The following is a 25,010-nucleotide window of genomic DNA, read 5'->3' as shown; positions in this document are numbered from 1 at the left end:
GCCCCTCCACTCAGAGTATATATTATTGTTAAATACTTCCCTTTTGTACACCTAAATCAGTTCCACATGCATTTATCAATTTATATGTCCATTTCCTAGAAGGACAATTACCTATCAAGTTCAAGGTCATTTATATGTTTTGCCCTCTTCATTCTTGTCCACTTGTGCCCTGTAAATGTTGGACATGTTTATACACCCACCATAGTGGATGAGTTCAGGTGTGTGTCCTAGCACTATGTTTTACACATGTCATGTATACACTCCCTTGGTGCATTTACTGCTTGCCTATACTTCCCCCAGCCTAGCTGTGACTGCTTTTTCCCCCTGGTCCTGGGACACTAGGCCCGCACACTGTTCCAGAGGAAGCTTCTTTCCCTCAAGGCTAGCACTCCACCACTCAAGGCACTGCCAGCTTTTTCTGTGTCGAATTGGAGATAAGAGTCTCAAGGACTTTCCTGCCAGGGCTGGCTTCAAATTGTGATCCTTCTATCTCAGCCTCTGGAGAAGCTGGGATGACAGGGGTGAGCCCCTTTTATCAGAGCCTGGACTGCCGTTGCCTCACAACCCTCCTCATTGTGACGCTGATGAGGTGACTTCCCTAATGTTCTAAAAGATTGTTTGGTGTTACTGCTTCAGTTCATCATTTTTCTTTGCACTTTCCTGTTATCTTTAGAGACAGAATTCACATGCTGCACACTTGAAGCTACAGTAAAGCCTGGCATATAATTGATCCAAGGCATTTGTATTTATGTCATTTTTGTCTGTGTATTATACCAACAAGGTGGAAAAAGCAATCCCAGTTCTTCCGAAAGGTAAAACTCTATTTTTTTGTTTTTGGTATATTACTAGAGTTTTACAAGTAGGCTGAATTATGATACCTTTAGAAATAAGAGTATCATTAGAATGTTATAAAATATTTGATGAAAGATATATGAAATCCAAAATTAAAAGTAAGATGTCTTTCTTGAGAACAAGGGATAAGGCCAAGCTCCAGCTTTGGCTCACACCTGTCATCCTAGCTCCGGAGGCTGAGAATTGAGGATCAAGGTTCAAGGCCAGCCCAAGACTCTTATCTCCAATTGAGGTGTAGCTCAATTAGTAAATCTCTAGCCTTGAGCAAAAAAGCTCAGGGCCAGCACCTGTAGGTCTTGAATTCAACTCCTAGACAGGGCTTGCATGTACACACGCACGTGTGCACGTGCACACACACAAAATTAGGAATAGGAGCAAAAGTAGAAATTAAGTTACTTTCTTAAGATATTTCAATTTACATAAATTGAAGTATCTTAAATATTTTAATGACATTTTTAAAGTACATAGAGAAAAACATCTCTCTTAATCATTTGGATCAAAATGTTGAATTTTGACTAATCTTAATGGAAACTTTTTGGTGTTTTTTAAGGCAGGATCCTAGTACTGCGATCCAGGCTGGCCTTGATCTCACTGGTGTTTCAAGTCCGCCCTTAAACTAGTGAGCCTACAGCTTGTTTATGTAGCAATGGGATTACATAAGTCTGACACCAAGCCTACAGCAACTTCTGCTTTTTTTTTTTTTTTAAACTGGTCTTGAGTCTAGGCAGTGTTTCTGATATTCTTTTGCTCAAGGCCAGCTAGCACTCTACCACTTGTGCCACTTCTGGCTTTTTCTGAGTAGTTTTTCTGAGAAGTTGGAAATAAGAGTCTCAAGAACTTTGCTGCCCGAACTGGCTTTGAACCAGGAACCTCAGATCTCAACCTCCTGGGTAGCTAGGATTACAGGCATGAGCTACCGGCATCCAGCTAGCAACTCTGTTTATTGTGTATTTTCCTTAATTACTTTTGTTTTGGTGTTTGTTTTTTGATGTGTGGGCTCAAAAGGGTATTATTAATGGAAAATAAAAATTACAGATGTAAACTGTTTTAGAGGACAAAATTTCTTTGGTATGTTTTTACCAATTCAGATTCTAACAGGCTTTAGAACCAATGAATATAAAAGTCAGTTCTAATTGGATAATCTTCCTTAGGGAAGAAAGCAGAGCTGTATCAAAATTTATTTTTGCTGTTGCTTTATCTGTAGCTCAGTATCACTTAGTAATTTGATTCTGCTTATAGAAATGGAATATTCAGCGCCTGTTCTCTTGGTGGATGTGAATGAAATGTAGTTAGCCATGATGTTCTTGAGCTTTCCCTCAAATTGTCCCTGTTGTTTTTTTTTTGTTTGTTTGTTTTGTTTTGTTTTTGACAAACAACTAGATAGCTCATTTTTACCATGTCTTCGAATGAACATTGCCCTGGCGACAGCTTCATACTTTCCTCATCTCATCATTCAGAAGCTATTTATCTATTTTTTTCCACTGCCTCCTTCTAGCCCCCGCCCCGAAGGTTGAATGCTTGATCTGCCCCCACACATTCAGGCGTATTTATTCCCGTAAAGATAGTGATACTTAGAGTTTATTCTAAGCCTAAATCTGTGTTGCCCAGTGACTAAGGACTGAAGCATGCACTCTGCTTCTACGCTCACCCTCCTACCTAACTTGACTACTCGACATTTTTCTTTCTTTCCCTCAGAATCTCCTGTTCTGGCACAGTTCAGTTAGCACATCACTGCCAGCCCACTAATTGATTTCTAAAATCTGACATGTGTTTTTTTGTTTTCTCCCATCTTCCCTAATAGTACAGCACTACTAAGCAGGAAGGAATGCAAAGAACTAGAAAGTTCAAAGTCATTGAGGCTCTGTCCATTCACACAGTCTGGCCTGTGGCCAATTGCAGAACCTGGAACATTTGAAAAATATTTATCAAGTTTTAACCCTTTTGCTAAGTCTCTGGGACAGGCTTGCGGCTGTGGCATTTGTCTTCGTTGAATTTATTCTTTATGTGTTCAGAGCCACATATAACTGGCATTTCAAGAAAGGATTAATGTCCAACTTCCATACTGTTATCCACAGCTATTTTCTAGTTATTTTGTGATTTCAGAGAAACTATTACTTAAAAGTGGCAGCCCACTTTTTTCTGAATGTCAGAAATGTGATTTTAATAAATGCTACTGCATTTGATCAAAAGGGAAAAAAGGATATACTGAGTTTTTAAAAGTATAAATACATTCACTATGCCAACCCAATCATATTTAAGTTCATATATATATTTACTAAGAAAAGTGAATATGAAAATTTAACAAGACTATAGGAAAGTTACTTGAAGTTTATCAAATAGTAGTGTGGGGTTTTGTTTTGTTGCAATGGAAAGCATTTACAAGTGAAAGCATATTAAAGACTGGCGTGAAATTTAGAAATCATTCTAGTGAAATAAATGGTTCTTATTGCAGTAAAAACTTGGGTGGAAATTTCAGGCCACTGAACCTTTATTTTTTTTTAAAAAAAGGAAGTACAAAAGGAAGGTTCTAGATGGGTTTAAAATCAGAATGAAAGTACTGATAGTTACCAACTTCTACTAACTCTAAATTACTTAGCTTAACATTAAAACTATACATTCTTTAAAAAATTATACCATATATTCATATGATCAAGTTTGATCATATCAGCATTATGTAACTAATGATCAAATTTTTTAATTAGATACATTCGATGCGATAGTAATTGTATAGCTTGTTTTTACGTTATTTAATTACATTAAGTTTAATTCTAGGGGAAATCAGCACAGTTTTTTTTTTTTTAAGTGAAGGTGGGCAGAGTGAGATTGTTTGCTTAGAAACAAATTTGCAAAAACACCTATTAAATGAAAGTAGTCATCAGCCATTCTCTGACAGTAGCGATCACAGCTATAAAAATGAATCTTGTATTAACAGGAAAAGGAGAGAGACAAAACATCTAATGCATGGCTTAATTTTATGTTTTCTAAAATAAATATACCCAATGCATTCTATGCACACTAATTTATCTACACATCAAAAATGAGATCCATACATTTGATAGACTCTTTGAAGTCAACTTTTTCTGCTGAGAACTTTTTCAAAGCTGTTTTACCGTGCAGTGGTAAGTACTAGGCTGTTGTATATGTGCAATGGACTAAAGGTAACGTGTACTATCAACATATGTACATATGTAGTAATATTATAGGCATTTTTATTATAGCTTTTTGTTCCGGCTTCTCAGTAAGTCAGATAAAATCATGCACAAGAACATTAAGGATTAAGGGAAGTGTTTTCCTTTGGTGATTGCTGGGGAAACCTCACCCTCTCATTTATAACAACATAGTAAATGGACAGTAATAGATTTGGCTATTACTTTCCAACAAATTCAGATGCCCATTTTTCAGAGCTGCTAAGTGTATGTTTGCGGCTTCTTGGGCTGTCTTTTCGTAGGAAAAGGTGTTCAAAGTATTAGGTAAATGGACCACGTTCCAGTTCTGTAAATATTCAACTCAATTCTCTCCCCACCCCCTCAAACATACACGGCTAGCAAAAATAAGCCAAAGATGTAATGTCTATTTAAATACACGTTTGAGCTAGTTCTTCGTGCTTAAATTAGATCCTATGCTCTGGCTAGAATTAACATGGTTTAAATAATAATAATAAAAAACCCTCAAAATGAATATTCGTCGTCCCCCCCCCCCGCCCCCATTCCTTCACACACTACAGGAAGAAGTCGAAATGTATGTAGTTAGCTGAGAGGGGAAAAAATACCCGAGACTGGATGGTTAAGGAAAAATAAAACTTAACCACATACCAGATTTTCTAAATGGATGCCTTCCCTGCTAAAGATCCAAAGACACAAGAGGCTTTTAAAAATGTGTGTATCATAGTGTCCCTAGTTATTTGCTAAAATCCATTTTGTATATTTTAAAATATTCCTTAAGTCGTTAAAAGCTTTACCCTCCCCCCCACCCCCAACCCTTCAGCGCCTTCTGGGTTTCAGCTTTTGAGTTTCAAGTCCTTGCACAACACCTAAGACGTGCAATACTTTTCTCTCTATCCTCTCTCTCTGCTCCTGGCAGAGACCAGTTCGGAGAGATCTCTCTCCACGTCTCCACCCCCAGTTCCCCCTCTTCCTAGATTCCTCCCGCTCCTCTCCTTCCCTCCGCCCCCCGACTCCGCCAGCCCAATCTGTCAGAGAAGTTGTGTACAAACTGCGCGGCAGCCCTGCGCGCGAAGCTCGTGGCCCGAGGGGTGCGGTCGGCCTGGAGGAGGCGTGGCCAGAGGGTGACTCTCTCTCTCCTCATAGGCTGGCCTCTCCAGCCAAGACGGCCTCGGCGCATTCGGATTCGTGGATGAGCTGCCAGTCAGGCAGGAGGGCCCCGCCTCCCCGGAGTTGGGTGAAATAGAGGCGGGCGTCAAGTGTCAGTAGTCTCGGGGCAGGTACGCGCGTTCGCAGCTCGCAGGAGAAGATCGGCGGCGGCGAGAGCGGGCTCCGGAGAGCCTGAGAGCGCGGCGCGGTGGGGCGGGGCGGGAGAAAGTGGCCGTCTGGAGGACGTTGGCGGCTACTCGAGGCGGAGCGGAAGAGTTTTTGGCTTTTCGTGCGCGCCTTCGAGAACTGAGCTCGCTTTTGGCCGAGGGGGTTCTGCCCGGAGCCTCCCCTCCACCCCGCGGCCCCGCGCCGAGTTCGCCGTCCCGAGCCAGCGCGGGCTACGTGGAGAGCGTTCCCGATCCGCGCCCCGCGCCCGGAGCCGCCCCCCCGACTGCCCATGGCGACGCGGGTGCTGACTATGAGCGCCCGCCTGGGACCCGTGCCCCAGCCGCCGGCCCCGCAGGACGAGCCGGTGTTCGCGCAGCTCAAGCCGGTGTTGGGCGCCGCGAACCCGGCCCGCGACGCGGCGCTCTTCGCGGGCGAGGAATTGAAGCACCCGCACCACCACCACCCGCAGGCGCAGCCCGCGCCCCCGCAGCCGGCGCCGCCCGCCGCCGGCCCGCGACTGCCCGCCGAGGAGCTGGTCCAGGTAGGAAGCGCGGCTCCCCTCGCTCCCGCCTCCTTCCCGGGGCTCGGGCGTGTCCCGCCGCTGCGACGCGCGGGCGACAGGGGCCGCTCCAGGCTGGGACGAGCGTCGGGGCGCGCTGGGCGCCGGGGCTGGGGTGGGCCGCCCCGCCCAACCCTCCCTTCGGGGTCTGGGCTTCGCGGAAGAGAGCGGGGGGGTGGGGGGGTGGGGAGGACCCGATCGGGGATCAGAGTGTCCCGGCGGGTCCGCCTGGCCGGGGTGGGGTGGAGGAGTTCGCGGGGGTGCCCTGGCGCACCTGGGGCGTGCAGGAGGAAACCTGGCTCCCCACGCCCCAGTTTGGTTACATCACCCCCGTCCTCCCCAAAACGGGCCGCCCCTCCCCCCCCACACCACACCTCGGGGTCTCAGTTGTAGAAATGTGGAGGGGTTGCGGCGATGCGGGGCAGGGCGTTGCTTTGCTCTCAGTCCTCCGGGGCTCTCGCCCTCTTAGAAGCGATCGCGGGGGCCTCGCTTGGCGAAAGGGAGTTAGGAGAACTAAGGTGGTATTGGAGCTCTTGTTTTTTTCCTTGAAAAAAAAATAGGTAGAGGAGGGAGGAGAAAAAAAAAAAGGCCAGGGGTGTTGTTTTTCTTCGCGTGCGCGTAAATTTCCTCCCGAGCCGCGTTGAAAGCTGGCAGTTGGCTTTTACACTTGCCCAGCAGCCGAATTAGAGCAACCGCCTGTTTCTCTCGCCCACGCACGGGAGTCATATAGCCCAGAAAAAACTTCCCGGGACTTTTAGCCTGTCCCAAGGAAGGGGGGCAAGAAAAAGGAAAGAAATTGGAAACAGACCCACATGCAAACAGCTGGAAGAGCTAAAATCAGAAACCACTAACCGCCACGGGAGCACACTGCACCAAAAGGATTCTTTAATTCGGTTTATTTCCAGACGCTTCATGAAATAGCCCCTGGGTAGATTAGTGGGGTGTTTGTCCTCCCCCCCCCCTTCCCGGCCCAGCGCCTACTCCTAGCGGCGGGGGGGGGGGGGTCCGCCGCGCTTGGAGAGGACAGGCATTTGTCAGAGATGTTACTCACATGACTACGGCGTTGATCTTTATTTTTAAATCGTGTATATCCGGGAAATCCCGTCCTCATCCACCCCGAAGGAGTTGACGGTAAGGCCCGAGAATAAACGCTTGAAATTTTAGGAGCAAAATAGGACTGACTTAAACTCACTTGAGCGAGGAGCCCCTTGCTCCCGAGTTATGTGACCTATCCCATGTTAGTCGGGCTTTGTTTTTACCTTTTGAAGTTTCCTTTTCATCGTGGAAAAATGAAGATTATATCCTAGAAGAGAAGAATGTCTTAAGGATTGTGGCAACTTGTTACAAGCTAGAGGATCTTTAAAAAAATCATTGAAAGCTATATAGGTGGCTTGAATTTGGCAATGTTCTTAGGGGACACCAAGAAGGGAAGGGATGACCGAGCTTTTTACAGAGTAAGGGGGAATGTGGCAGTGGCCCACTGAAAAGGGCATGAGAAATGTTTTACTGATGACTGAGCAAGCAATAGGACAGCCTCTCTCCACCCACGGGCTTCCTAGCACCAGTCTACCAAGGGAGTGATTTTTCCCTTAGGTAATTAAAGATCTGTGGTAGATAGGTATATGAATAGGAACATTTCATTATCATATTAACCAATTACAGAATCCGCTGGTTAAAAAAAATCAACATTCAGGCCTAATGTTGAATGTGAAATTGTTTTGTTTTGGTGGGTACTATGGTTTGCCCAAAACATTGCATTTAAGTTTCCATTCAATGAGAAACAAGAGAAGGCCAGAAAAATAGGCAAAGGATGGTTTATATTAGATATTTTGGAAATACCTAGGCAAGCCAAGACCAAAAAAAAAAAAAGAAACAACAAAAAAATTTTGCAATTATTATTTCAAATGTTTGCCTAGCTTTATCTGTTCAAAATAAAGCATGTTAAATTTCACTTTGTGACATGAGCGGAATTGAGCTAGTTTGGCAAGACTTCCACACTGTACTTGAATTGCACACTGATGGGCTGGGCGCCCTGCTTGCACAGGGTAATACTTTATTATTGCGTCAGAAAGGGATATGTCTTCCTTTTCTTTTTTCCTGGTTTGTCTCTTTTTGTCTGAGGTTGATTTGTGGAGCGATTTTACTCAAGAATGTCATACAGACTTTCGTAAGGTTCTGGTGACCCAATAATTACACAATTGACAAAATACATGTAAACCTGATATGTTTGTAAGCAACACTTAGAGGCGCTTGCCTTAGAATTCGCTACAGGATCATTGGGGCACCTTCTGCGGAGCCCCACTTGTCCTTGGTGAGATCAGACAGACCAGGTGGATTATGCGTGTTTGTGTCTCTTTCTTTTCTAGACAAGATGTGAAATGGAGAAGTATCTGTCGCCTCAGCTTCCTCCAGTTCCAATAATTCCAGAGCATAAAAAATATAGACGAGACAGTGCCTCAGTGGTAGACCAGTTCTTCACTGACAGTGAAGGGTTACCTTACAGTATCAGCATGAACGTCTTCCTCCCAGACATCACTCACCTGAGAACTGGCCTCTACAAATCCCAGAGACCGTGCGTATCTCACATCAAGACAGAACCTGTTACCATTTTCAGCCACCAGAGTGAAACGACCGCCCCTCCTCCGGCCCCGACCCAGGCCCTCCCCGAGTTCACCAGTATATTCAGCTCACATCAGACCGCAGCTCCAGAGGTGAACAATATTTTCATCAAACAAGAACTTCCTACACCAGACATTCATCTATCTGTCCCTTCCCAGCAGGGCCACCTGTACCAGCTACTGAATACACCGGATCTAGACATGCCCAGTTCTACAAACCAGACAGCAGTAATGGACACCCTTAATGTTTCTATGTCAGCCGCCATGGCAGGTCTTAGCACACACACCTCTGCTGTTCCGCAGACTGCAGTGAAACAGTTCCAGGGCATGCCCCCATGCACATACACAATGCCAAGTCAGTTTCTTCCCCAACAGGCCACTTACTTTCCCCCATCACCACCCAGCTCAGAGCCTGGAAGTCCCGATAGACAAGCAGAGATGCTCCAGAATTTAACCCCACCTCCATCCTATGCTGCTACAATTGCTTCTAAACTGGCAATTCACAATCCAAATATCCCCGCCAACCTGCCAGTTAATTCACAAAACATCCAACCTGTCAGATACAACAGAAGGAGTAACCCGGATTTGGAGAAACGACGTATCCACTACTGTGATTTTCCTGGTAGGTGGCCTTGACTGGTGCAAGCATCAGTTTGAAATTGTGTTTGTGTGCGTGTCTATGTATTTGTTAACCTGGCCTTAAAATTGTTTATAGAAAGCTGTATTTGGCAGTTAAAAAGACTATGTACTTGAGAGTTGTTTCATCTCACCGTCCTTTCCTTCCGAGTCCTTTCCTTCCCTCCCTCCATTCCTTCCTTCCTTTCCTTTTCCCTCTGCCTTTTTCTTTCTTTATATTTTTGTTGTGGTAAGGGTTGAACTCAGAGCCTTAAACCTCCTGTTGTCCCATACCCCATTTCTGTTTTTACCCTGGTATGTAACCAGGTGGGGGGGGTAGGGGGGGAGTTGTAGATCATTCTAGGGGGAGAAAAAGGAAAAAGTTATCCTGGATTCCCCCCCCCCCAACAATTTTAATTTTACCTTAATAGTTTTTTTTAAGAAAATAAAAGCAATGAGGTGCTGAAGTGTTATAGGGTTCTAGTTGGTGGGTAGGACATGACTCTAAAGGATAAATGTAAGCATGGTTTCCATAGCATATTTTCATTCTTCAGTAAGATCTGACCCCAAATTATAAATTGATTGCCAGTAATGAACATATCCCAAGTTGCTAGCGTAAGCTGGTTTATGATTAATACCAGGTGTAATTTATCGACTGTGGTACATGATATGGCATGACGTGCTAAATAAAATACAGAAAATTATAGTCATCTCAGATAATGGTTTAGCACTGTCAACTCCACATCCATTAAAATTTAAACTAAAAACATATACTATAATAGCTCTTAAGTCATGAAAGTATACATTACTAGTAAAAGCACCTACTGAAATATAAACACAAATTTTCCATTTGTCCTTTGGCTCCATTACCTGTGTTCTTTCTTCCTACCAATGCGATATATAAAACAGTCCCTTTATTGTGCCTTTAATAAGGTAATGGGGGACGGCTCCTTAAGTCTTAAAACTGAATCTTCCAGTATTTCATCTAGCATGAGAGATTTCATCTATAAAGCCAGATTTTAAACACTGAATCATTAAATGTAAAGCTTTCAGAAGGATTTCCAGAAATGACAAGCTGTTCCTCCTCTGCTTTATTTCAGGTTGCACAAAAGTTTATACAAAGTCTTCTCATTTAAAAGCTCACCTGAGGACTCACACTGGTATGTAATTTTCTTGTTAATTCTCTGAGTTGTGTAAATAGTGTAAGTGGTATTCATCTTTTTAAAAGGCAGCACGTGTTTGATCTCTTCTTTCTTCTGTCAACTTATTTTTTAATGGCCTACCTTTCTCAGCAGGGGGGGAGGCCGCGAGGCCCTCAACCTTCAGTTCCATGAGAAAGCCTGGTTCCGGGAAGGCAAATGCTTCCCTCATAGCTTTGCCCTGTCAACCTCATGTAGAATCAATTACCCAAAACATAAACAACAATGTTTACTAAGAGGTTTTAACACTCTAATGGCAATGCTATTTTTGTCTTGAAAGAAAGAGGGAAAAAAAATTCTCCTAGGTAAATTACTTTGCTACAGTAAAGCCATTCTAACAAAAATACTTTTCCATTTAGCATGTACACAGCATAACTGCTTAAAAACATTTCTTGAAAATATTTGTACTTACCATGTTTGCTATGCTTCAGGAGAGGTAGGCCAGAAATTGCAAAGTATTAACAAATAGTGTTATGGTTTAAAAGTGATTCCACACCCTCTGATCGAATCTCTACTTGATGTGCTTGCGACTGTCCTTTTTATTCTGGCTTACATTTCACCCTTCTTTAAAACATGCTTTTAAGGTGACACTTTAATTTTATGACCATTTGTTTGGCTAAATTGATAGCCATCCTTTTGAGAGCCTTGAAATTCTAAAAGTTTATATCAGAACCCATTTTAAGATAAAATGTGTGCTACATAATATTAAAGGGCTTCACGTATATTTTGAAATATATACATAGTTACAATTGATTTTGCAAAAAACAATAACCTTAAAGGAAGGAATTTGTAATGCGATTGTGCTGCTTTCTTCAATAAATACAGCCTTACCTAAAGTTCAAAGAATAAGTTTGCTATTAAAGGCAGTGACCTAGCAAAATGTATTATTCCATCATTGCTATGGAAACCAAAGTATTCAACAGTTCCTTTGAATGGGTGGTTGGATTAGTGTGAGGACTTGGATCTCCCCAGGCTAGATGTTACTATGGAAATTGAGTTTTGATAAATGAAGTAGTTATCTCTAACTGCTACATTAAAAAGTAAAAGCCTTTGAACAAAGGTCAGTGCTGAGATAGGGCCCTGAGAGGAATATGGTTGCAGACATTCTGAATGCATGTCAGGAAGTATTGCTTGATACCCAACAATAAACATTACAAGTAGAGTCAACTACAATGGTAGATAGAGGGCCCTTTTGAGGATCTGCTTTTAAACAAAAGACCTCTCTGTGGCATTTATCTAAGAAATGAATGGATTGCTTTGGCCTGAGGTTTTTAGACAAATGGATTACATAAAAGAAGAGATCTTACTTGAGCAACCCCAGGTAGAAATTGTGTTTACAGTTAAGCAGCCACCAAAGAATTCTTTTCTTCATGTAAACTTTGAAAGTTATCAAGATCCAAATGACAATTGCCAGGAAAAGAATCCTAATATAACTATGAATTAAAACATTGCAAGTGGGTTTTTACTGAGTTAGATCCAGGGGACGTGGAAATAACTTAGAAACATTTGAACTATAGTTCTCTTTTGGAAGGCCTTGAAACGAGATAGGAAGGGTAGGGTTAAAGTCCGATAATAAAAGAAGAGCACAATTGCATATGAGGATGTAATCAAGTGCTTATTGCAGGGATGTAGTCAAGCCATATCTAAATAGCCTTTCAACCCCCATCGGGGTTTAGTGTTTTGAATGCTTGTACCTGAGATTCTGGAACTTGACCTGCTGGCAAAGAAATTTAATAGTGGGTTGTCTTAACAATGCTCCCACTAATAAAAGCTAACTAAAAAGAGGACCTAGGCCTACTTTGGGTCCCATGCATTGACATTTTTCACCTGATCATAAATATTGTGGCCTTCAACATCTAATGAGTAAGAGCATGTAATCCAGTTTAATAAAGTTTTGTTTGATAGTCTTTCAAATGCCTTGGGGAGGGTTGGTGCCAGACTCACTCATCTGGCTAAACCCGTTCTTGGGTAATCATAGAGCATTGAGGTTGTTTTCTCCTCATTTCTAGTTTCTAGACAATGCCTCTTAAAATTACCTGGCCTCTCTCATTGCATCCTCCTCGCCCCACCCGTTTGTCAGTGACTGTCCAGACCAGCAAAGGCTTGCTTTTGCTTTTTTTTCTTTGAAGGTGCAGGAAGATGAAACAGTTTTTTGTCTCTAATGTCGTTTTTTTCCTGCTCCCCTTCTTCCAACTTATACAGCTATTAGTAAGCTATCGAAGCAATACGGCAATGTTGATCTTTTTATTTGATGACACAAAAGGAAATATTCTGTATAAATGATGGTCATTTTGATGCTAGAATGGAAAGGGACCTAGCAATTTCTTTGGAAAATAATTGGAAGTGCCTTAAAATGTCACGTTAACATATGTTTTAAAAATGATCTTAGAAATTACAACCACGTATTTCTACATTCTGTTTAATTACTTATTCTGGCGTTTTTAGATTGGAAATGATTCTTTAACTTGGGTTGCAAATGGAACTTAAACAAATAGTCTCTCCAAATCAGAACATTTTCTTTTTAACTTGGGACAAAATAATTTTCAAAAAATTATTTTCTGAAGTCACAGATATCATAGAATTCAAGGTTTTTCAAGTTCATATATTTTGATTTTTTTTTGGAGGGGAAACTATACATAGATATGTAAAGATGTGTCTTCTTGCTGAGTGCCAGTGGCTCACACTTGTAATCCTAGCTGCTCAGGAGACTGAGGATCTGGTTCAAAGCCAGCCTTGAATGCAAAAGCTCAGATAGCACCCAAGTCCTGAGCTCAAGCCCCACAACTGATAAAAAGAAAAAGGTCTTTGTATGATCAAAAGACCTGAGACATGACATGATTTATCTTTATGGAGAAATTATATTCCATGTGTGGCCATATATACGTAAGCCAGCACATACTTACGGGTCTGTACTTCATTTTATATGTACATGGGTGAGCATGTACCTGTGGGTGCTTGTAGTAGTACACATATACCATATTGATGCTTCTGTTGGAAATAGTTATTATGTCTGCTTCCAAGCAACAGTGTCAGTAAGTCGTATATTTCAAAATCAAAATGTTTGTGCTTTTCAATAGCATTTAGTTGAACCTCTCCTTGGAATTCTTACTCCTTATGACATATGTAAGGGGCTATATTCATTCTGTCATTTAAAAATTGTTCCCAAGCACCTTTTTAAGTCAGTATGACTGATAAGCTATCTTCTGCAACTCTACCGTCTATATATATATTTTTTATTGTTGTTGAAGATCAAACTTAGAATCTGGGGCATGCTAAGAAGTACCTTACCATGAAGCTACATCCTTAGTCCCCTTTCCATAGTTTCACAGCAAAGGTTTAAGACGTTTACATCAGCTTTCTGAAACAGGGCAGAAAACTAGCAGTGAATAGAGAAAGGTCACCAGCATATTCGCTTGGCCCAAGTGGCCCCACATGGGCGCGTTCATGATTGTCCTGTACTGACCGCAGTTTACCAAGGGACACAGACTGTTTAAAGCGCTCTCCCACCAGAAAGGTAACAGGTACACAAAAATGGACTGAGAAAAGAACTGTTTAAGAAAGAATCACATTAAGTCATAGAAGGAATTTTAGCCAGAGCTTACTTGTTAAGGAGTGAGTCCCTGTCTTTTCCCTTACTTTATTTCCTAGCAACATTCGTAATGTTGCTATGCATACTTTTAAAATACAGAATCCCTCCTTGAAGTTTTCATTTTAATTAGAGGTTAGGTACTGAAACATCCTTGAGTCTAAATATTTCTGGCCTCCTCCTTTGCTCTCAACTCAGTTTGTCTGTTGACTGTTCTTAAGTATACATTTTGTTGTCAAAATATATTGTGGAAACTTAAGGGTACTTATTTTTTTCCTTATACTTGTCTACTGAAAGGTATAGTCAGAATATTCTGAGTATAGATACTCATTATTCTCCCCTTCTAACTATAAAATAGGAGTGAAAGCTTTTAAAGAGAACACTAGGAAGAATTTAATTTCAGGCCTTCATGGTTGGCGATCATGCAGTTAGGATCTAGAATAAAGTTTCATATTTAGCCTTAAGTGGTATTAACATTTTATTTTCACTAGCAACTTTGAAATGTATTTTCTATATTGACAAATTACAGGCTTTTTTTTCTTAAAAAAGCTTAAAGAGACCTGGTGTTTTAGACCTCAGGAAAGGTATTTATGAGCAGGAAAGCTTAAAAACAATTTTTTTAAATGACTCACTGGGAAGATTAAACTTTGCTTCTGGGACTTGTTGTTTCATCTGAAAAACATTTACATAGGAGCTTGATTAAACATTGTTTTGAGATGATAAAACTTATCAAAGGTTAAGAAGTATAATTTCTGCAAGCGTTTTTTTTTTTTTTTTGTTTTGTTTTGTCTTTTGAGAAGACTCTAGAGATGGAATAATTTGTTCTTAACCCTTTGGGTTTTAAACTAGTGGGAGAAGCTAGTTCCTATATAGATGAAGTAGAACTGCTGGGTGGACGCTACTATCAGCCGCAATGGTCTGAGGAATGGAGAGAGTAATGCTTTTTTCAAGTTTTATATTACCCAAGTATTTTATTTGGCAGACATTTTTAGAATTTAGAAGCTATTTACTTCACCAAGTAAACATCTTTTCTAGTGAAAGATTAGAAAGAAAGCAATGTCCTGCTTGGGTAAAAGAATTTTCATCACAGCACTCCTTTTGTCAGCCTGTATTATTTATATTCCAGGATCTCACAACTACGATTAAGGACAAGGTACTGTTTTAGAAGTGCATAGTAGGTTACTTACAAACATCTACTCAGAAGAATAAATATAGGATAAATATATTTTCTATTCTATAAATCTAGAATTCATGAATAGATTATAGTCTGAATGTAGAAATCTATAACTTTTTTTTTTTTTTTTTTTTTTTTTTTTTTTGGCCAGTCCTGGGCCTTGGACTCAGGGCCTGAGCACTGTCCCTGGCTTCTTCCCGCTCAAGGCTAGCACTCTGCCACTTGAGCCACAGCGCCGCTTCTGGCCGTTTTCTGTATATGTGGTGCTGGGGAATCGAACCTAGGGCCTCGTGTATCCGAGGCAGGCACTCTTGCCACTAGGCTATATCCCCAGCGAAATCTATAACTTATATAAATAATATAATAAAATGATCTTTCCTTTGGGCTCCTTTCTAAAATGGCTAACCCTCAGGAAGAGCAGTGCGACCCATTATATGGTCATCTTGTGAAGTAGAAAGGAAAGGAAAGGGTATCAATCTGGACTTAATCAGTGCGGGGTAAAATGGAAAGACGAAATGTTTCTTGTTAAAAAAGAAAAGGTAAAATATTCTGTTGAAAGTACTCTTTTTTCCTTTTTGGTATGTTGGCTTGGGATCTTATTACCAAGAAAGTGTATCAGTGTTGTGTTTTTGTCAGGCGACTCACGGATTGGTATTTCTTTTCATTAACCCTGTTAAGGTTCAGATTTGGGGAAGTTAGCCATGGATCTCAAAGGCAGTAGCATATACTTGTAACCCTATCTACTCTGGAGGCTGACTAGGAAGATTGAGGTTCAAAGCAAGCCTGGGCTTTGACAAATCTGGGAGACTTATTTTCAATTAACTAGCAGAAAGCCAAAGTGGAGGAGCAGCTCAAATGGTAGAGTGCCAGCTTTGAGTAGAAAGGTTGATAAAGAATCCAGTGCCCAGAGTTCAAGTCCCCAGTACTTACACAAAAGAAAAATGTAGTAGTTCTGGAATGTAGACTACGGGTGTACTCCTCCCTACAGTATGTTCCCTCAGTACCTCTATTTAGTTCAGCAGATCAGAGCTCCCCAGCTCCAAAGGAGACCACCTCCCTCCCCTCTCTGCGCCCCCCCCCCCCCACTGTCTTTTATCTGTTGTTCTGGCCTCAGAACTTCTGTGGTTTTCCTCAAGTCTGACATTCTTCCCTTAAGTATACACATTTATTAAGGTTAACCTGCGTGGTCCGAAGCAAAAGTCCCACATTCACCTCTCATTCCTTGTTTTCCTTTTTAAAACCTACCCTATGCTGAGATTGTTTCAGAGGCACTAGGAAAAGCAGAAGAAGTATGGGGTCAGTCAGTAAGATGGTCCCCGCCCGTGGGGAACCTGAAGCATAGTCAGGAAGACCAAGCACAACTATTTGAGGCTTCATACCGAGGCTTGAACCCAGGACCCTGTGAGTGTTAAGCACATGTTGTGCCTCAGCTTTATCTCACCAGCCTGGTTCAAAATACATAAGTGACCACGATACACACAAAGGAAATGTCAAAGGTTTTTCTCAGTTAGGAAAAATGAATTCGATTTTAATGAAAATGATAAATAGGATTGAGGTGACAAAGAAGGAAGTTTCTTAATATATCCCTTAACATTATTTTCCGCACAGTGGGTCCCTTGCTGACAGGGGTTCTATATATAGTAAATGTTAGACTGACTTTTAAGGTGAACATTTCCCTGTTTCCAGTGCATTGAGCTCTAGTAAAAATTGTTTTGAGTGGAAAATCACTGGCATGGATATGTAAAGATAGGAATTAATGAGGCAGAATCATCCTGCTTTATCGATTTTCTCATATCTAAATAATCTCCCATGTTTTCCTTCATGTTTTCTGTTTTTTTTTAAAATTACCAAATCCAATTAAGACTATCAGAGACTAAATTCCCTAAGTCTGTGATATGATGGGGAAATCTAACTTCTTTGAGGTCAGAGGTCAAGTCTTTTGTTTTGCAAGGCATTTAGAAGTTGACAGGTAGTTCTTTTTTTCTTCATCAAATGCCATTGATTTGATTGTATTCTATGGAGAAGGAAACTGATGCATAAATCAGTTATTAATATAAAAATTAAACTAATGTGATTGCTCTACGAGGAGTATTTTCTTCTGTGATTTCTTTTTTCCTTTTATGTTGTTAGACAAGCACTGTACTGAGCTACATTTTTTGTTGTCGTTAGAAGAATCGATGTAGAACATTCTAGGGAATGGTCTTGTTTTGAGTCTATTGAGCATGTTCAGCAGAGCAGAGAGACCTCCTATTCCATTGTGGTTGTTCAGAACTCTTTTTCTATCTGTTCATCAGAAAAAAAGATATTATTTTAGCCTCTTGCTAAGGATTTTTTGAATGCTTTACAAACTTTCTGCTAATGGATTGAAATTTCACCTAGACTAGGAAAAAGGGAACTTTCAAATAAGTATAGATGACTGGCAGATTACCAGCATGGCATCTAGTTTGGAGAAACACCTAAACTGTGGGTGTGCTTGGGTGTGACCTGGGCCTCACAGGGGTGGTCGGGTGGTAGTGTGTGTGTGTTACGGGCTGCCACGAGTCCATTAAAGCTATTTATTCCTTACCTTCTGAGTGGCTTTAGAATCTTAAGTAAAATTGAGCAATATGTATGTCTGTCTTTGACTCATTCAAAGAATGTATTAGTGTTTGTTCATGGGAGATTGAAGTGTGAGACACTGGAGAGACATGGCAGGCCAGGATTCTTAATGTAGAGCTCCTGGCTTGGCCTCTCACTCATCCCAGTCAGTGGCTAAGTATTAAATGAGACCAGCAGTCGCAACTGGGGACATGCTCAGTGGAGTGTTTTCCTTTCACCCCTGTTTCTGCTTTAATATTTTTATAAAATAGTAATTGCCATGGTCAATGTCCATAGTAAGGATGTTTAACTTGGCCTTTTTTTCCCCCAAAGGTTAGGGATTCATAGCAAACGATCCCTATGGTTTTAGCACAGACAAAGAATGCACACTTTAAGTTAAAGCAGAAGATTGTTTTCCATTGCTGAGCAAGTTTGTCACTTTTTCCCTCTTTGCCTTTTTGTAAAGTTTCACATTAACAGCATGAGAACTTAAAAATACAGTTGATGTTGAAAGAGCTTAACTAAATATTTTAAATTGGTGGTGTTGGAAAGAGATCCTGTAAAAATCCAATTAAACTTTTGAAAGCCCTATCCTGTTGAAATATAACTTGAAGGAAGTGAGTTTGGTTTCCCAGAAGTACTGTGCATAGTGTTTCTGGCTGAGGAAAAAAGGCTTCTACTCTGCTGTTTGGCCAGAAATTGGGTAGCAGCTTCCTCTACAGTGTTTTACTTGAACACTGTTGACAAACTTGAACAAATCCCATAGAAACGGCCCCAAGTGGGGAATAGTTGTCTTGCTTTTATGGTAAGACGTGGCCCCAGAAACCAGGGCTCCAGACACTGGTCGTATTCTTGGCTGAATAACCCATAGATGATTGCGAGCAAAACCCCAAATGTTTTAGGAACTTTAATGGCTACCGTATTTCAACCAATCAGTAAAGTAAATTGAAAAATAGTGGCGCAGTTTATTACTTCCTAGCCAATAAAAACAGTGAACAAAGAGAGTCTAGTGTCCCCTGTTTCTTAAATAAACTGCAATTCACTTCTCTTGCTATTTTAGTTATTAAATTCAAAAGACTTTAGGGGATCTTTAGGAAGCTCTTTCCCTTGCCTCAGACATCAGAAAGTCTCCCCTTCCCCATTAAATGAAAGTAAGGAATATCTTTTATTGCTTAATTTTCACAAGGAACAAACATTTCTGTGCAGAATTCTTCTGTATGGCTTACATTTATAAATGATCAGAATAGCTATATTTGCAACTGGAACTAAAACGTGTTAAATATATCCTAAATGAATTTAAGCAAAAAAGTACATTGTCTTTATTTTACTTCAAAGGTCAAGTGTATGAGTTTAACCTTCTACAGAATTTACAATAAGGAAGAATGAGTCCAGAACTGAGATCCATTTTATTTAGAGAGAAAGGGTCATGCTGTATAGCCTTAGGTTAGCCTCAAACTCCTGATCCTCTTCCAAGTGCTGGGATTATAGATTTGTACCACTACATGGAGCTGAGACATTTTCAAAATGCAGTGACAGGAACCAAAAAGGGGGATTGAAATTAGTAGTGTGCATTAGGTCTGTGCCGGAAGAGGGAGAGGAAGGGTGGCTGAGGGCACATATCACCAGAAGTGTGATGAAATCTTGAAATAATGGCACTCACTTCACAGGATCAATTCTAGCCTGCCGCCCTTCCCTTCCCTTCCTTTCCCTTCCTCACTCCCCCTCTCGTTTTCTCCTGCCCTGTAGGATTTTTGAGTTTTTGTGTTTATCTCGATAGTAAAAATTACACTGATCCCATCATGGGAATTCAGATAAGTGGACCATGTTGGTTCGTTTGGGTAATTCTACAGAAGTGTTGAGTATATCTGAGCAGTTCTTGCTTTTCAGAAGAATGTTTCAAGAAAGTCAGGGGACACTTGAACCCCTAGGATCCTTTAATATGCAAAGCAGCAACATAAGAGCTAGTAATGTTCAGTAAGTGAATTTCTGGGATTTATATAGGGAAATCGGTAATCTTATACAAGATTATTTCTAAAATAACAAATTAAGACCGGATTAATAAATACTAAATTGTTAAGTTCTGCAGCTAGGAAATTTGGGAGAACACTAAAAATGACACATTGTAGGTTTCATTCACAGTTGGAGCCTAAGCATTCTGGTGCCCTGTCTAGAATATAAGACCTGATTATGACTTATCATAATCTTTTGTGTGCAGCGTTTGTCCAAAAATAATTTGAGATGCATATATTGTTATGGTTGGGTCTGTGTAACCAGTGTGAATTTAGCATTACCAGACATGCAGTCTGGTGAGGGACTTTATTAAGTAAATACTAAATGCATTCAAAAAGAAAAGCTTTACAGCCAATCTGCTTTAAAACTCTTCTAGTTCTGTTTTCCTTCAGTCTGAAGGAACAGGGTAAGTGTATGTACCAATGTGAATGGAAGAGATTAGAATGGCTGACAATGAATTGTGTGGGGCCAGGTTGAGGCCCTGTGTGCTAATTCAGACCCAGGCAGGACAGGCAGAGCTGCTGTGGTACCTAGACATCTACCTGGAGGTGTGGTCCTCTTGGCCCAGTGGCCTATTACTCCTGTGGTAATTTGGGTTGATTTAAGTTGAAACCAGATATGTACAGTGATGGAGGCACGCACACACACACACACACACACACACACACACACACACACCCCGCCCCCACCACAATCTCCCAGACATAGAACACCCAGAGTGTTTTGCATGTGCTTCTACTGGCTGTTCCTCCAAGCCACCACAGGAGAATGGTTGTCTTTGTGTACCCCAAGGTTAAATAGCATCCTGTGAGCTGCCCTATTCCCTGGACGACAGGGGCAGGTGTGATCAATAATCGTTCCTTGATGGGGGCAGGTGTGATCAGTAATCATTCCTTTGGCCGTGAGAACACGGCTCACCTGTGGTACCAGTGCTGTGACATGATGCGATGTCTGGCTCCCGGCAGCCTCCTCATGAGCTTTGTTCCTCCTCGCAGGTGAGAAGCCCTACAAGTGCACCTGGGAAGGCTGTGACTGGAGGTTCGCCCGCTCGGACGAGCTGACCCGCCACTACCGCAAGCACACGGGCGCCAAGCCCTTCCAGTGCGCCGTGTGCAACCGCAGCTTCTCGCGCTCCGACCACCTGGCGCTGCACATGAAGCGCCACCAGAACTGAGCGCCCGCCCGCCCGCAGGCCGCCGGCCCAAGCCCACACTAACTATTCATATAAAAGAGAGAAAGAAAAACTGGAAATGTATATTTTGTATATTTGAGAAAACAGGGAATACAATGTATCAATACCAAAGTGTCTGGAATGCTGGCTGTGATGTCCATGGCTTTTCTCTTGAGCAGATCTCATCTCATGACAGGAAGCCACGCGTGAGCGTGGGGCCGGGTGGAGGGAGGCGCGTGGGGTGTTGGGAGCCGGGCACCCGCGTTCATTGTGACAGTGTTTTTAGTAAATCAGTTTCAGGCACCGGAAAAGGAGGGATTGGTGTGTCAAGATTTTACTTGACGTAGAGTAATTTTTCTCAATATTGGATAATTCCTTAGAGGTACGCAGTGTACCTGGCAATTCACAAATAGCCATTGAACAAATACTTTTCTTTTTATATGAGTTGCCTATATTTGCTATCGAAAATTTTGTAAATATGCAAATCAGCTTTATAGGTTTATTACAAGTTTTTTAAGGTTCTTTTGGGGGGGGCGGGGAGGGAGTCACACTTTAAAAAATAACCATGAATACACTTATGGATAGAATTTTGGGGGTCAGATGCCTCTCCAAATATTACCAAATTCATTTCTTTGGGGAAAGGAATAATCATTCAAATGAGTTTTAGAAAGGAGATTTCATGCACTGATTAATAGGATTATTTTAAATATGGAAGATGTTTTATATGAATGGTAAACTCGAGCTTCAAAATAGTTACAGTATACAAAAGTTAAACCTCATAATAAGCTAAATACAGTATCTTTTTTTCAGAAGGACATGTGCTTTTCACATAGACACATTGAATTTATGACGCAGTTTTCGTATCCTGAGATGCTTGTGCAGTACTGTTGGTAAATGACAATGTATGTGGAATTTGCATGTAATATACAGTGAGACACAGTAATTTTATCAGAATTACAGTGCAGTGTAATTAGCTGTTAATACTGACTCAGTGTCTGCCTTTAATATCAATGATAGGTTGAAAGCTTAAGAAAGCAAGCGCTATTCCATATATGCAATAGAAAATAGCAATGTGATGTCCATGCTGTTAACCAAAGGGCAGAATCATAAGCAAAATGCCAAAAGGGGTCTTAATTGAAATGAAATTTTAATTTTGTTTTTAAAATATTGTTTATCATTATTTATTTTGTGGTAATATAGTAAGTTTTTTTAGAAAACAATTTTCATAACTTGATAAATTATAGTTTTGTTTGTTAGAAATGTTGCTCTTAAAACATGTAAATAAACAACATGGTGTAAATAATTTTGTAAGAGGCTTCAAAAATGTTTATACGTGGAAACGTACCTACATCAAAAAGCGTAAAATCAGTTGCTGTTTTGCTTCTTTTTTCCCTCTTATTTTTGTATTGTGGTCATTTCCTATGCAAATAATGGAGCAAACAGCTGTATAGTTGTAGAATTTTTTTGACAGAATGAGATGTTTATATATTAACGACAATTTTTTTTGGAAAATAAAAAGTGCCTAAAAGATTTATGTTGTGCCTTTCTTTAATACCATAATGAAGAAAAATTCACAAATTCCAAAGCAACTCTGTGTTCATTGGGAACACATGACCTGCTCTATCCCAGCAGGTAAGAGGATGGGCTGGGCTGAAGGATCAGCCTGCGCTACAAGACCTTGTCAAACAACAAAGGCTTATGGCTTATTAAGGGGTTTCTTTTTTAAAAGAGCAGGCAGGAGGCATTTTTTTTCTCTCTTGGGGTTTGAACTCAAGGCCTCCCCTCTTCAAGGTGCACTGTACCACTTGAGCCATGCCGCTAGTTCTGAGAGTTGCCCGGGCTGGTTTTGAATTGCAGTCTTCAGTTCTCACTCACGAGTAGCTAGGATTATAGGCATGATTCAGGCGTAGTTTGTTTTGCCGGGCTTGGGGTCTCTGTGCTCAAGGGTAGTGCTCTACCACTTGAGCCACAGAGCACCACTTTCAGCTTTTTTGAGTAGTTCTATGGAGATAAGAATCTCACGAGGACTTTTCTGCCCAGGCTGGCTTTGAACCTCGAGCCTTATATCCCAGTCTCCTGAGAAGCTAGGATTACAGGAGTGGTGCTCAGTACAGGCATAGGTTTTTGAGCACTTAACTGTGAAGTATGCTTCATTAATACTTGAGCATCACCAGTTGAACAATACAGGGTAAACTTGAATGTGCTAGTTGGGACATTTTGTCTGAAAAAATAAGTTATTAAGGTGCCATTACAGAGCCATTATATTTCATAAGTCAGGTAATGGATACATTAATTTTTGGAACAAGGTCACCTTTTGCTGCCCCCAGGCTCCCCTTTACATCCATCCAGGAATTGGAGTTTTAAAAGTTGTCTATTTTTCTTTCACTACTGGGAGTCAAACCTAGAGCCTTGTGCATTGTAGGCAGGCATTCTACCCGTGGTAGAAGTTGAATTTATACAGTAACAATGCCTATGTCTTCATTTTCAATACCATTCATCAGTGGAACTGGGAGTTTTTAGAGGAATGGTGACGCTGGGTCTAGGGTGAGAAATAGACAAGATATATATACCTCAATGCCTGAAACTAAGTGATCGAAAATAGTCTACAATGCTGGGGCTACTAAACATTTCAAAGCATACATAGAATACCAGATAATTTCACTGTCTATTTAAAGCAACATAAGGTACCCAGGAGACAAATCGCATAACTTTTTCTTGTGCCAGGACAAGGACTGAACTGAACCTCCAGGCTTTGTGCTGTCATTTGGTCTTTCTGCTCAAGGCTGGTGCACTACCATTTGAACCACACTTCCACTTAAGGCCTTTTGCTACTCAAATGGAAGTAAGAGTTTATAGATTTTTCTGCCCAATCTGTCTTGAGACTGGGATCCTCAGGTCTCAGCTTCCTGAGCAGCTAGGATTATAGGTATGAGCCACTAACAACACCCACATTAAAATTTGTATAGATAACCCACCTCCACATTCTCTTCCTTAGGTGTGGTTTGCACACAGTGACTTGCTTGGGAAGAATCCTAGATGACTTAAAGGATGGGGGGGGGGAACCATTACAGTGGAGAACTCTGTCAACACTAACCTTAGCCAGATGATCAAGGGTCACATCAACAGTGATAAGTTGTGCTGATAATGAGTACTCTTCATAATGATGTGATGAGAATGGAACTTGTGGTCTTCCTCAGAATGCAACCTCCTTAATCATGAAAAACGAGAGATTGCAACTGACTAGAACTCAAACGGTCTGTGGCATAGAAACATAGAAGCTATTGCAGTCAAGGGAAGCTCGAGGAAATGTGACTAAAGGAAAACGGGCAGCTGGCAAGAAACATGCAGTGTAGTTCATTTATCATCTAAAAAGCTGTATGTGGAATTGTGGCTCAAATGGTATAGCCTTAGCTTTAAGTAAAAAAAGCTCGGGGACTGAGCACCCAGGCCCTGAGTTCAAGCCCCAGAACCCTTCCCCCCACCCCCGCCTAAAACAACCACTAGTCAACTCTCAGTAAATGCCTGGGACACAGATCCTGACGTTCACATAGCTAATGTGGAAATGGCAGTTATGTAATTTGCTTGTTTAGCTTTGATCGTTATTTGACTTCCCACTCTTTCAAGTCATTTCCAACAAGAATAATGCAGTTTGTTCCTTGTGGCATTCTCATCCATAGAATAAAACATGTTTCTAGAGATTGAAATGAAAATGTAAGCAAAACCATTTGGTGTAAACCAACTGAACAACTCATGGGGGAGAGGGGGAGGGGAGGGAGGGCGGAATGAGGGAGGAGGTAACAAACAGTACAAGAAATGTACCCAAGGCCTAACGTATGAAACTGTAATCTCTCTGTACATCACTTTGACAATAAATAAGAAAAAACAAAATAAAACTAGAAGCAATAGACAACAAAAAAGTGGAAAAAAAGAGTAAGGCGATAGGCTTCTTGAAACAATTAGAGTTGCCTGTCCAGATACCCAGTTAGTGGATCTGTCACTACTCAGTTGTGTGTGTGTGTGTGTGTGTGTGTGTGTGTGTGTGTGTGTGTTTGCCAGGCCTGGCACTTGAACTGAGGGCCTGGCTACTATCCCTGAGGCCCTATCCCTGAGCTGCTCTTTGCTCAGTGCTAGTGTTCTACCAATTGAGCCACAGCACCCCTTCCGGCCTTTT

General features: G+C 41.3%; 1 protein-coding gene and 1 long non-coding RNA gene across 3 annotated transcripts; one reads left to right on the top strand and one right to left on the bottom strand.

Annotated features, from left to right (window-relative positions):
• The first annotated feature begins 5,273 nt into the window (after nucleotides 1-5,273).
• On the top strand, nucleotides 5,274-22,371 carry Klf5 (Kruppel like factor 5). Of its 2 annotated transcripts, none has more exons than XM_048341249.1 (4): nucleotides 5,274-5,871; nucleotides 8,256-9,129; nucleotides 10,223-10,282; nucleotides 20,664-22,371. In XM_048341249.1, exons 1-4 carry the CDS (start codon nucleotides 5,620-5,622, stop codon nucleotides 20,840-20,842), a joined length of 1,365 nt encoding a protein of 454 aa, XP_048197206.1. In that variant the 5' UTR covers nucleotides 5,274-5,619; the 3' UTR covers nucleotides 20,843-22,371. The 2 variants fall into 2 exon arrangements, with proteins under 2 accessions (XP_048197206.1, XP_048197207.1); XM_048341250.1 differs by lacking the exon at nucleotides 5,274-5,871 and adding an exon at nucleotides 6,370-7,020.
• Nucleotides 9,118-23,832, bottom strand: LOC125348211. Its single transcript, XR_007210327.1, has 3 exons — nucleotides 23,821-23,832; nucleotides 17,165-17,176; nucleotides 9,118-9,248 (listed from the first exon to the last, which is right to left on the bottom strand). It is a non-coding gene; the product is annotated as an uncharacterized LOC125348211 (long non-coding RNA).
• Nucleotides 23,833-25,010: the final 1,178 nt, after the last annotated feature.

This window comes from Perognathus longimembris, chromosome 3, assembly GCF_023159225.1.
Source record: "Perognathus longimembris pacificus isolate PPM17 chromosome 3, ASM2315922v1, whole genome shotgun sequence".
NCBI classification, from domain to species: domain Eukaryota; kingdom Metazoa; phylum Chordata; class Mammalia; order Rodentia; family Heteromyidae; genus Perognathus; species Perognathus longimembris.
This window is presented reverse-complemented; position numbering and strand designations above follow the sequence as displayed.